Source organism: Vombatus ursinus, unplaced genomic scaffold, assembly GCF_900497805.2.
Source record: "Vombatus ursinus unplaced genomic scaffold, bare-nosed wombat genome assembly UNPS02014810.1, whole genome shotgun sequence".
Lineage (NCBI taxonomy): Eukaryota > Metazoa > Chordata > Mammalia > Diprotodontia > Vombatidae > Vombatus > Vombatus ursinus.
In genome coordinates this window covers 28,593,569-28,607,396 of record NW_020954588.1, presented here as the reverse complement: position 1 = coordinate 28,607,396, position 13,828 = coordinate 28,593,569, and the positions used below count along the sequence as shown (strand labels likewise).

At 40.4% G+C, this 13,828-nt stretch overlaps 1 protein-coding gene across 3 annotated transcripts in view; it reads right to left on the bottom strand.

Annotated features, from left to right (window-relative positions):
- Window positions 1-13,828, bottom strand: part of PLD1 (phospholipase D1) — a 261,073-nt gene that overhangs the window by 23,352 nt on the left and 223,893 nt on the right. For all 3 annotated transcript variants that reach the window (XM_027875838.1, XM_027875839.1, XM_027875836.1), the window contains 3 exons: window positions 7,629-7,742; window positions 2,084-2,133; window positions 1,061-1,195 (listed from right to left, as the gene is read on the bottom strand). In XM_027875838.1, coding sequence (XP_027731639.1) covers window positions 1,061-1,195; window positions 2,084-2,133; window positions 7,629-7,742 — 299 coding nt within the window. The remainder of the gene's footprint in view (window positions 1-1,060; window positions 1,196-2,083; window positions 2,134-7,628; window positions 7,743-13,828) is intronic.

Below are 13,828 nucleotides of genomic sequence, written 5' to 3'. Positions count from 1 at the left end.
TTAGAAGATTTAGTTTCTTTATGTCTCTCAAATCTAGCTAAGAAGCCTGAGTTTAACTTTAAAGAAATATGTAGAATTGTGACTACAAAGGGGATCAACACAAACAAACAAAAAAAATGGGAAAAATTGGTAACAGCTCATTCTTCTTTCCTGTACTTTCATAGAGAATTCTGAAGTATTAGTGGAATGTGGCAAATATAACAAAAATTCAGATTTCCTTGCAGATAGAGCACAGACAGCTTATATCAAGTCAAGTGGGTATCGTTTAGGATGGGGTAAACGCATGGCAGATCCCAACACTGGTCAATGATAAACACTCTTGGAATTGCATCATTTCCTTCACTGGACTAGTCCATCATTACAATTCTCCTTATCAGGGAAAGTTTGAGGACCTTTGGTCTGCGGTCATACAAAAAATCATTCAGACACGATCCCTGAGGTCATCCTGTACTACCAATTGGACAGTCTGCTTCACAACACTAAGGTTATTTTTTGGTTATATCCAGAGGACAGAACCTGGAGCAAAGTGGCAAACAAATACTTCTCTGTTTTGAATAGTATGGAACCATTTCTGGAATGGCTAACTTGGCATTGACGTGTGTAAATCATTGTTATTTTCTTGCTGATTATACCATATGCTTCCTAGGACCTAGCCAGCTCCACGTACTAGGGAATTTCAGACAGTCACCAGATTTGAGAGTTGGAAAAGACCTCAGAGGTCTTCAAGTCTAACCAATGTGAAAGGAATCCCCACTTTGAACAGCCATAAAGAGATCAAATCATCCAGAGATTTAGAGGTGGGAAGGACCTTAGCTCTCCTAATTTACTCCAATCCCCTCGTGTTGTAAAATGAGTAAAACTAAAGGGTAGGAAGATAAAGGAATGTTTCCAAACTCAAACAGGTTGCAAGCATCCTCGGGAATTATCGACTAAGGTGGCTGTGGGTTGCAATCTACATGAGTGGAGGGAGTTCCCGCACAAATATGGCGCCTTCCTGTGGAATAATCACAATTATTCCAGAAATCATCAGGGTGAATGACCTAGATATCATTTCACTCACCAATAATGACAGTGTTATCATCTGCTATGAGCAACTTGCTGTGGACATAAATCAGCTCCGTGACAAGGTTTCCTTCCAGTTCCGCATGTGTTCGAAGTCCACAGAATGATATGTAATTTATCCACTGATTGCCAACTATAGATTAAAGATGGAAAAATTCTTATTGCTGTGACAGGCGTATCAGTTTAATTTATTCAAAAGTAATGCATAGGCATAACCCTCACCAACTGAACCCATCTAATAACGTTGATAATAGATTATAATAAACACCATCATTTTAGAAGGTAACTATCTCTGCCTCTGCTGACCTTAGTTTCCTCAACTGTAAAATGGGGATAATAACAGCACCTATCTTGGAGGGTTGTTACGAGGATCAAATGAGATAATATTTTCAAAATGCTCAGCATAGTGCTTAGCACAAAGTAGACACTTAATAAATATTAGCTATTATCCCAATTAGTATGAACCATGAATTCCTTAAAGTGGTTGCACTGTCTTTCCATTAGGTTATAAATATAACCAATGACCATATTTTACAAGATTACAACTTTGAGGAGTGAGAATTCAAATGTATTCTACCACCTCAGGAGATTTGTAATTTGCACTAATGGGATCTGCCTTAACTGGTTCAAGAGCAGTTATCTATAAATAGATAACTGTGACAACATGACTGCTCCTGATAAAACTGCTGTTGGTTATCCCCATTTCCACCACCCCTCCATCCCCCATATTGGTGACCATGAGATTACTATCAGCTGGATGCATTGGGCAGCGCACTGGATTCATTTAGAATCAGAGGGCATGCTGGATCTAATGCTTGCTCCCCATTTAATCATTGCCATGTAAATGTATCTCTCTGGGTTTCAGCTTCCTCAACTAGGGAAACAAGGAGACTGGGCCAAATGCTCTTCAAGGGGCTCTTCCACCTCTCAGTCTAGGATACCATTTGCTATGAGCCTATCACTGCTCTCCTTCCCTGGTAACCAAACATAATCAAAGGTAAATAAGAAGCAAATCACTTACTCTCAGCTTTTAATTGTCCAATGATGGAATTTTCTCCCCTGCACATGGTTCTGGAAATATTTAAAGGAGAAGAACAATTATCAGCATTTTGAAGTCACCCAACGTCATTTTAGTGTTGATGGTAAAAACTAATTCTCTATCACATGAAAGACTAAGAGGAGCCTGTTTAAAAACATTTTGGTGCTTTCAAGATAACAAGTTTCACTTGTGAAGCATTAAATTAAAATATTCGAACACTTGAATGATATTACCCATGGTAAATGTTGTTTCTGTGGAACAAGTACATGGGGAAGCTATGAAGCTGGTGTTTGAATTTAGAGATTTAAAGATAGTTACAAATGGACCTTTTCCTTCTGGGTATTTAGGTGAAATGCAATAACCAAAACATACTCAAACTTCCTCAATTGAGAGAAAAAACATTGCTTCATAAGAAACTAGTTCTCTAGACAAACATAACAAGTCAACAATTTAGAAAGAGTGTTTTAGGCTATGCCTATGTAATGCAGAGACAACTGGCTGGAAGGTTTAAAAACATTCTGACCATTAACTGGTTGTTTTGTTTTCCAAGACATTGCCCAATTGGGTTGCCTAGGTTCAATGCCTATTGAGTATACCATCTACTCTCCTGAATCACAGAAGACAGTGGGAGAACTTTCCAAGTGCAAAATGTATCCACATACATTTATTTTCATTCCATATTATAGAAAGAGTGGAGGGGGGGAAGGGAGAGTTAAAAAGGAACAGAGACTGAAGAGATTTTAGGTACCCACAGGCAAGAGAGCATACAGAGAACATTAGAGGGTACACAGATATCAGGGATACCATTTGAAACCATATTCTATTTTCATTTAGATCAGTAGAGTACTAAGTTAGTTCTAACTCCAATGTTCAACTTTAATTATTCCACAGGGGGAAAAAAATCATGAATTAGCTCCATTGGCAATAACGAAGATCCCATGCTCCATCTGCTTGCTCTATAAATACAATTAAAACACTTAAAAATACAGTCATGCTTAGACTATGTTGATATTATTTTCAATGAAGTATACATAAAGACATTTGAGCAGATAAAAGGATTTGGTTTGTGTTCTTTAGTAAACACTAATCATGTCAGTTTCAATTGGGTTGAAACTCAATTTTTAAAAATCCGTAGAAAAGAATTGAGATTTACAGTTTTCCCCAAAATATCTGAGAATGGAAAATCAAGCAGATATGACCCAATTTTATGTGATGGTAATGCTTTTGTCATACCAAAAAGCTCCTGAAATGGGCATTTTTGACACTGCTCTATGGAAACCTCCAAACTAATAATGAAGACTAGGGGAAATTTCAGGAGTCCCTTATTGACTGTGGCTAAGCAGAATCCATCCTACAGGAAAACATGACATCTTTCCCCCAAATTCTAGCAGCTGCAAAGTAGAAAGCATTAAGAATCTGCAAGGAATGGTATCAACCTTAAAAATGTCACTTGATTTGCAATGAAAGAAACCAAAACGAGTTCTGATAAGGAAGCAATCCTAAGTTACCTATGCCAGTGATCAGACTCTGAGTGGGCTGAGAGGCATAGACATGGGAAATTGCCACCAGGTCACTTAGCTGACAGGTTAAGCCTGAAGGCTGAATCATTTCCTCCCGAGATCAAAGTTAAGAAATAAGAAAATTTCAGAAATTCTTGGGAAATGAGAAGAAAATGCTCACCTGCTTTTTCCACTGTTCTGTCCCTGCCTCAGGCTAGGTTCTGCTTATGGATGCTGAGTGAGGTGAGTTAGGAGGAGTTCCAGATTTATATTTCCATCACTGAATCTGGAAACCTGATTTCCACTAGTAAGTACTTTTCAACTGCCCCAAAGAACATTCCTTCCTTTTTTGCTTCTTTTTGGCCCAAACTTATGATTTTGTTAGTATGTGGGATTCCTGGTGTTGAAAGTTTCTCTACCAATGCAGGGTCAATCAATCCATTGATAAACATTTATAAAGTGCCTATTATGTTCCGAGTACTGTGCTAAGTTCTGGGGATACCAAAGGAGGAAAAAGCCAGACCTTGCTCTCTAGGAGCTTACAGTCAAATGGGGGAGACAACATGCAAACAAATATATAAAAAGCAAACTATATACAAGATACATAGGAAATAATTAAAAGAGGGAAGGTGCTGGAATTAAGAGATGTTGGGAAAGGCTTCCTGTAGAAGACTTGAAGGAAGTCAGGAAGGTCAGTAGTTGGACCAGAGGAAGTAAAGAATTCTGAGTATGGAGGACAACCAGAGAATATACCTGGAGCTGAAAGAAAGAATGTCTTGTTTGTGGAACTGCCAGGAGGTCAATGCCACTGGATCCAAGAATATGTGTTGGGGAACAAGGTATTAAGAGGACAGGAAAAGTAGGAGTAGCCACACTCCCAGAACTTAGGTTCTTAGACAGTTGTCTAGGGCACTAAGTGGTTAAGTAATTTGTCCATTGTCACATAACTAGTGTGTCCATTTTTTTTCTCTCCAGGGTATTCTATAAGTATCAAATCTTTGCCCCTCGTTGGTCTTAGAAGTGCTTTTGGAGAAAAAAATGGAAAAGCCACTGTTTATGGCTTCTAGAATGTAATCTGCTAGGACTGTTTATCCTCCCTAACATTTTAAACATTCTTAATTTTTTTTCTATCATTAAGTTTTTATATCAACCACATTTGTGAGTATTCCCCAACTTGTCCTTCATTTTTGGAGAGGACCTGCGGCATCACATGAATTGGATTTAAGTGAGGCAGAGCTGCACAAAGTCATCAGCCTCACTCTCACTTCCAGAGTCATTGAAGTCCAGTGGTAAGACAAAAGTTGGGATGACTGGCCAATGGCTTGGGATGCAGAGGATGACCTTGGTGTCTTTGATGGCTGACCAAGCTCTAAGTGCTTCACAGCACCTGCTTTAGCCGCCTTCATGGACATGGGAACAAACTGCTCTCATCTACCCACTCCGCCAGGGGAGGTCTTCACATACTTGGGGTAGACATCCCCCTAACTCATTGACAGGTTTGAGTGCTGTTTGTTACCCTCAATCTGGTTTGGCCCATCTACTAATGTGACATGTTACATGTACATTACAGCTTCTTAGAGCCACAGGTGAGAGCTGGGTGACAAATGGACACCAAAGGTAAATGAACAGCCCTCACACCAGAGATGCCAGTCCTCCTGAACACTCCATACACCCCCATCCTTTGTAACAGATTTTTAAAGAGTTAAGGATGGGAGGCAGGAAGCAGTTCAGCAAATCCAATCAACATGACAATTGTAACTAACAGTATGTGAAATAATTCATAGCCACAGTTCCTCACCTCCGCAAAGAGTGGAGGAAGGTGAATTGTCTCAACTTCTCTCTCCTCCATTAAAGGAGGTGAGGTAGTAACCAGCTGACTCCCTGGATGAACAACTATTCCTAGCAGAGGGCATCATTTGCCACTGTGGCAGATTTGTCCTTGGGATCTACAACAGGGGTCACCAAACTTTTTTGATCATGTACTCAATCAGTAAAAAGTTTTTGAGCACATATTCCCAATGTGTGTACATTGATTTATCTACATTATAACACAGAAAATAGACATTATAAATCAGATTAAGATGTAGTAATATTTGATTTTGGCATACATAGTGAGTCACTAGAATTTATTAAGTCACAGAGTGATATGCTCAGTCTTGAACTTGAGAAAAAGTACAGCTGAGTGGACTGGAGCAAGGAGAAAACTGAGGCAGAAAAGATTATTGCAACAGGTGATAAGGGCTTATAATAGTGGTGTGAGAAGGAAAAAGAGAACATCTGTGAGAGGTGTTCAGCAAGGTTTGGCAACCAAATGAATAGGAGGGATGAATAAGAGGGAAGAGCAGAGGATGAATGCGAGATGGGAACAGGAGTGACCAGGATGGTGGCACCCGTGAGAGCCACCAAGGAAGTTCAAGACCGGGGTATGTGTTTGGAGCGGGGGAAAGAGAACGTAATGAACTCAGTAATTCGGACTACACTCTTTCCCTGCCTGTCCATTCTGATTCAGTCCTTTAAAAACCCTGAGGATGTGGGGGTAGGGAGCTCTTATGGTCCTATAAAAAACCCTGAGGATGTGGGGTAGAGAACTCTTACTCCCTGGTCGCTGCCATAAGCCCAGAGCCAGCCAAAGTCCCCGTTTTGGCCATGAAGTCTGGGGCGCAGCATATACCAGGGGAGAGGGAAGGGATTTTTTTCAATGATGCTTGGGTGAGTACCGACATGAAGTTAGGTTGTAACCACCCTAAGAATGCCACACCTGAGCATAAAGGTAGAGTTTGGGAGCTTGCACATCCAGGGAGGGGTAAGAATAAGGAAGTGTTGGGCAGATAAAGGGCAAAAGGGGGTGCCTAGATGTGCTGGAAACAAGCTCTGTGATTGAGTATCAAGGGCAGGTGGGATGAGATCTATGTTCCCACATTCTGACTGGTTGATCATGCACTCGTTGGCATCATGCCATGGATCTCCAGTAGACTAGGGCCTGCACTGGTCTCTATAACTATGCCCACATATTAACTGATGATAGATATCTTTGAAGAAAACATTGCTATTCTCAATGCTTAAAAGGCTATCCTCAAAACTTCTATCCTCGGCATAAGATGACAGAAAACTCGCCAACTCTTCAGCAGCTTTCAGAGCATGGACTTGCACATGAAAAGGCATCAAAGGAGTTAAATCCAATGGGGGCATCTTTTGGGTTCTTCTGTAGCTGCTATGCCCAAGATTAAGTACACCCATGCAGGGTCAGTTGGGCCAGCCTTCTGTAGTTCTTGTCACTGGCTCTAGTGAATTTCTAGAGAATTTCTGTGATTTAGTCCAAGCAGGTCCCTTTCCACAGACACAAAATTGTAAGACGTCTATGGCTAGGAGATGGTTTTTAACTCACCGTGGAGGAAAGATGCATCACTGTGCAGTCAACCTGGAGAGGAGACTGTCTGAACTTGGACGGCTCTGGCCTAAAAGACATATGGACCATCCCTAGACCTGTATTTGAAAACTTTCCATCTTGGTGGGACCTATGAGAACACTGGCAGACAGAAATACAGATTTGAAGTTGCATGTTCCACTGACACAACCTTTGAGAACCCAGAGATAGCTTCAGTGATTGGCACAATTTAAATCTTGTAACATATCCAAGAAAATGATAGAAAAATACCAACAAAGAGAAAAATTCAGTACAGAGGCAGCTAAGCGGTAAAGTAGATAGAGGGCAATGCCTGGAGTCAGGAAGATCTGAACTCAAATATGGTCTCAGACTAGCAGTGCAATCCTGGGAACAGTCACTTAGCTTCTATTTACCTCAGTTTCCTCAGCTGTAAAATGGGGATAATAATATTACCCACTTCCCAGGGTTGTTGTGAGGATCGAATGCGATGTTTATAGAGTGTTTTGCACACCTTAAGTCACTGGATAAATGCTATTTATTTATTTTAAAATAAAATTTGGCTGAATTCCTGTGGAGAGACAATTATTTCTGTTCTATCAGTACACAAGATCAAAATGCCAACTGCCCTTTTGAACTTGCTTACCTGTAGTTGAAATGCATGATGGCCTGGAGTGCATTTCCACCCCCTGTTGAAATGTCTCCTTCAAACCCAGGCAGGAGTGGGATCACCACATACACTCGGTACCTCTGGCCCTCTCTGCAAAAGTCAAGTGCCAAAAGATACCCAACAGTATGATAAGCATTCATTTAAAATAACATTCAGGCGAGTCAGATGGCTTTCAGAAAGTACATAGAAGAGCCCGTCAAACCAATTTGATCATATTTCAGAATATTAGGATACCAGAACATTTATAGCTGGAAGCAAGATACATATTAATAAGTCTCTCTCTCTCTCTCTCTCTCTCTCTCTCTCTCTCCTCCTCCTCCCCTTCTTTCTCTCTCTCCTGTCTCTCTCCTTTCTTCCCTCCCTCTCTCTCCTCTCTCTGTCCCCCTCCCTTTTTCCCTCTCTCCTATCTCTCTTCTTTCTTCCCTCCCTCTCTCTCTCCTTCCCTCTCTCTCCTCTGTAGCTCTCTGTCCCCTTCCCTCTTTCCTTCTCTCCTCTCTTTCTCTCTCTCTAGATATAAAATATCCATATAGATATCTCTGTGTGTGTATGTTTATGCATTACATAATTAAATATATATGTACATCTATATACACATACATATGATCACATCTGTTCACTCAGGTGAGGCAGTACAATGAAGGCCATCTTTTTGTCCTCCTGAAGGGGGATGTAACTCTTGTTGGTTGAGAGAATGTTGAGCCACAACACAGCATCTCTCAGTGAAGGAGATTGGACATCTTCAGATGGTCAGAGGACTTGGAGAGAGATGTCCTTGAAAGGCAGCTGCAAACTTTTGGAAGGCTAATTGGAGACCTTAGAGCCGAAGACATGTAGAGGAAATTGCCCCTATCCCCTCAACACATCTTGTGACTTCCAGTGCTTACAACCGTACAGACCAAGAGGGATTCCACTCTAGTGAGATCTCTCCGGGGTTGAGCTGACATGACTTTTATCTTGCTCCCAAGCCAAAAAAACGAATTTACTCTGATACATTCTGTCCTCTACCCCAATCTGTATAGCCTCTCCAATTTCTCTTTACCACTTTGCTTAAGAAGGCTTAATAGGTATTCATGATTTTTTTTTTCCTGTAACCAGCATTTGGTAAGAGGGAACTAAATAGTAGATAATAAATTAAGCATTTCCCTCCCCTTGAGAGCAATTGGGAAAAGTGACATTAATCTTGAGCCCCCGAAAATATTAACCCTCCCAAACCAATAATATTTCAAGTGCGGCTGATGGATATAATTTGAACCCAATACCCTTCTTCAACATAAGTGAGTAAAGGCATAAATACCAAGCCATAGCCCTTCTGTTTCCCTCAAGACAGAAGTCATAATGGGACAGATCCCAGATATCTATCCATGCCCCACATGAGTTTAGCCAAATTTATATTTACAGATAATCATATATAATATATATATATATAATATCAATTAATAAACATTTATTAAGGCAAAAAGGAAGCAAAAATATAACTGAATTTGGCAGTGAAATAGGGATCCTTTATACCTGTGTGCTATAATGTGAAACTTCAGAGAAGGCAAGAATCAATCCAAAGCAAATCCCATTTGAGGACCATCTGGGCTTACTTATTATGGAAAGTTCTAGAGAACCCTCATTCTAAATACTGTTTCCCTGTAACATGGTCAGAGAATCACAGACTCTCAGAGTTCAAAAGGACTTTAGATGCCATCTTGGTGTAGTGGTTAGGGTACAGGACAAGGTTAGGGTACAGATCAAGAAGATCTGAGTTCAAATACTGCCTCCGACCATTACTAGCTCTATGATCCTGAATGAGTTACTTATTTTTTGTACTTCAGTTATTTCATCTGGAAAATGAAGGAATTGATCCCAGGGGCCTCTGAGACCTCTTCCAGTATTAGATTGCACAATGTTAAGATTCAGCCTGATCTCCATCTGATTCCAATCTCTGCTTGAAGATCTCCAGTGACAGGGAACTCACTACCTTCCAAGTCATCCCAGTGGGGAGAGATCTTACAATCTTAACCCCATATATATGGCCTTAGAGGGAACTCCAATAATGATAGTTGAATGAGGTTCATCATTGCCATTCAGATTATCTGAGACTTTCAGAAAAATCCTAAATCATCACTACTAAAAAATGACCCTTTTAAATCATACCTTGTTTAAAACTATCATTTTTCACAGTGAAAATATAAAATATCTTTGCCTTAAGCCCACCTTTCCACATTGGGGCAGAAAGACCAAAATCCAGAAGGAAGGAAGGAAATGTGCATTTATTAATTGCCGACCATGTGCCAGGCACTGTTTTTGGTGCTTTATTTTTCTCATATGATCCTCATAACGACCCTGGGAGGTTGGTGCTATTATTATCTCCATTTTACAGATGGGGAAACTGAGGCAGACAGCAGTTAAGTGACTTGCCCAGGTCACACAGCTAGTAAGTGTCTGAGGTTAGATTTGAACTCAGATCTTCCTGACTCTGGCCAGGTCATCATTGTGCCACCCAGTTGCCCCCAAGAGCAGATGTGTGCCACAGGATCATTTATATGCAGAGCAATTCTTTTCTTTTTCCTACTGCCAAGCTTTTATCTAGACTTTTCTGCATGTATGTAATGCATTCCCTCCTCACTTCTGCCTTTTGTATTTCTTAGCTTCCTTCAAGTCTCAGCTAAGGGATCACCTTTTATTGGGAGCCTTTACTGGTCTTTCCTTCTTCAAATTAATCTGTTTCCTTCTCTACCTGCCCATACAGTATGTATGTGTACAGCATACACATATACATATTATATATATATATATATATATATATATATATATATATATACACATACATACAGATAGATGGATGGATAGGTGGATAAATGGATAGATGGATGAACGGATGGATGAATGGATAGCTATTGTTGTTGTATCCACCAGTAGAATGCAAACTCCCTGAGGCAGGGGCTAAATTTCTTCTTTTTGTCTTTGTAATTCCAGCAGAATTCCTTGAATACAATAAACTCTTTAATAACTATTGAATTTGGATTGAATTTTTTTGTATCCTTATATTGGCAGAAACCAATGATTTAGGATTTGCCAATGTGGTACACTCTAATATAAAAATATATCAAGGCAGCAGTATGGTCTGATGGTTAGAGTGATTGAGTTGGGGTTAGGGGACCTCAGTTCAAATATGCCTCAGACATTTATTAGCTGTGTGACTTTGGGCAAGTCATTTAACCTCTGTTTGCCTCAGTTTCCTCATCTATAAAGCAGGGGTGGGGCCAATGATTATACCGTCACTCCCTATTTCACAGGGTACAATGACCTCCCAACTGGTTTTCCTGATTCCACTCTCTCTTCTCTGATCCATTATTCATCTGGCTACCAACTAGATATTCCTAAAGGACACATCTGAGTAATCCAACCTGCCCTCCAACTCTAGTGATTTCCTATTGCCTCTACAGTAAAATTCAAACTCCTCCTAATTTTTTCTGAATTTACTCAGTAGCACAGCGAATAGACTAGAGTATCAGGCCTAGAATTAGGAAGACCTGAGCTCAAATCCAGCTTCAGACACTTACTAGCTGTGTGACCCTGGGCAAGTCACTTCATCCTGTTTGCCTCAGTTTCCCCATCTGTAAAATGAGCTGGAGAAGGAAATGGCAAAATGCTCCAGTATCTTTGCCAAGAAAGTCCCAAATGGGGTCACAAAGAGTAAGACATGACTGAAAAAACCTGAACAACAAACATTCTTGATGGTTCCTTTGCCAGAAGACAGATTTCGCTAGGGGTGTCCTTGCATCACAGGAAGCTGGACCATGTGACACTTTCTGGACAAGTCAACTCCTTTCAGGGTGCCAGTTAAGCTTGTTTTTTCCATAGCATGGTCAAGGTCATTGCTGCTAGGTAGAGCCACAGGCAGCTTGGATTTTTCTCCAAGGCAAGGCAGCTTTATGTGGGAGGGCTTTAAGCTGGGTCCTGTAATGCCCAGGGCTAACCACTAGATGGCAAGCACAGTTTGGGCTGAAAAGCATTATTCAAAGAATTACAAAATTTTCTGCCTAGGAACTGCAGAAAAAATGACTCATGCCCCTAAATGATACACAGGAGACTGGCAAAGGAGGGTGGAAGAGGAGAGCAGAAGGATTGCTTAATATATTTTCAAATGAGTCTACCAGTTAGAAGTCCAGATAAAATTTTAACTCCATAATCACCATTCCAAGGTTAATCTCAAGAATGGCCACATTTTCTGACATGATCAAATATTAAGAGGAATAAAGACCTCCACCAGATTTGAATGAAAGTGTCTACCATGGTGTAGTGGACAGAGCGGGCTGCTGGCCTTGAAATGAAGAAACCTGGGCTCAAGCCCAGATTCTGACATTAGTGGTGTGACCCTAGCTGATTCACATAACTTCAATGGCTCAGGAAACTCTCTGAGACATGAATTACCAACTGTATCAATGGAGAGCATTTTCCTACTAGGGAATTCCACAATGAAATCACAGTTCTTTAATGATGCAGAATGAGACATGTTTGTGGACATGACTAATGGGGGAATTTGGTTATGAGGATTTTCTTTTTGTTCAGTGAGGAGAGGTAGAAGGAAGAGAAAAATAAATGTTGGTTAATTTAAAAAAATAGGTTCAAGTAAAAAAAAACATTATTGTTCTAAGCATCATGTTTAGCACTGAAGATGTGAAGACAAAAAATGTAAATGGCCTTATCTTCAAGAAGCTTACGTTCTCCTGGGTGCTCACCTCTCTTTCTAAGGCCCATGATCAAGGCCAGCCATCTAGAGAAGTTCTTTCATCCTTCCAGCAGTTCAGCTGAATTCCATAAACCTAAGGCCACTGTATGTGAGGGCCTTCAACGAGAGGATATACATTCATAGCCTATGCAGAGAAAGTTTCTGAATTCTTCCCTTTCCAATCCATTTTCTATTCAGCCGCCAGATTGATATTGCTCAAACCCAAATCTGACCATGTCACTTTCCTGCTCTGAAAGCTTCCAGTGGTACCCTTAGGTCAAGTAGTGAATCCTCTGCCCTGCTCAATCGGTCAGTAAAACCCTTCATGATTTAGTTCCCATAGGCCTTAGCATCCTTCTTCTGTACCATTCATGTACTCTGCTTTCTAATTCAACTGGTCTGTAAGCTGTTCATCATATCTTGCATTCTATCCACCATCTTGATGTGTTGCATAGATGCCTCGTCCCTCATCGCCTTCACCTTGGAGAATCGAGCTTTCTTGAGACACCACACCCTCCAAGAGGCCTTTCCTGATCACCCCACTTGTTAGTACTCTCCCTCTTAATAATAATTATAACTAACATTTATATGTCTCTTTAAAGTTTACCAGGCATTGTACATGGTATCTCATTCTACCTCTCTTGAAACTACTTTGTTTGTACTTTATAGATGTTGCATCCTACAGGTAAATTGGAACCTCCCTGAGGGCAGAGATTGTTTCATGTCTATCTTTTTTCCTCTCAGTACCTATCTCTGTGCCTGGGATATAGTATGTAGTTAGAGGATGCTTGCAGAATTGTACTGCCCTGAAATTGTATTTGATGTGAAAATGTGTTTAATATGATCGCACATGTATAACCTATATCAGATTGCTCGCTGTCTTGGGGAGAGGGGGAGGGAGGAAGGGAGAAAAAAACATTGAACTCAAAATCTTATAAAAGTGAACGTTGAAACTTATCTTTACATGTAATTGGAAAAAAATAAAATACTATTAAGTGGAAAAAAATTAAAAATACAAAAAAAGAAAAAAGAGAAAATCCCACTTTCTGAAAGCAGAAAAAAAAAGAAATTGAATTGGAAACATCAGCAGGCCTTTGGGAGAGCTCTCTTTGATACCTATACTTCTAGAAAGCAAACAGTGAAACACAGATAAATACCACAGTGAGAAATATGCCACTTGATGATTCAACAGATATTTATGAAGCACCTGCTCTGTACTGAGAACTATGTTGGCCCCAATATCCAAAGCCCAAAATGAAGTAGTTCCTGCCCTCAAGAAGATTATATTCTACCGATGTGGGGGGAGGCTACAAGAAGTACATGGATAAATAAACAGGTTATCTGGAGAGGGAGCAAACACTAACAACCATGATGTCCTACTTTAAATCATTCTTTTGCACTAGATTTCACACACACACACACACACACACACACACACACACACACACACACACAC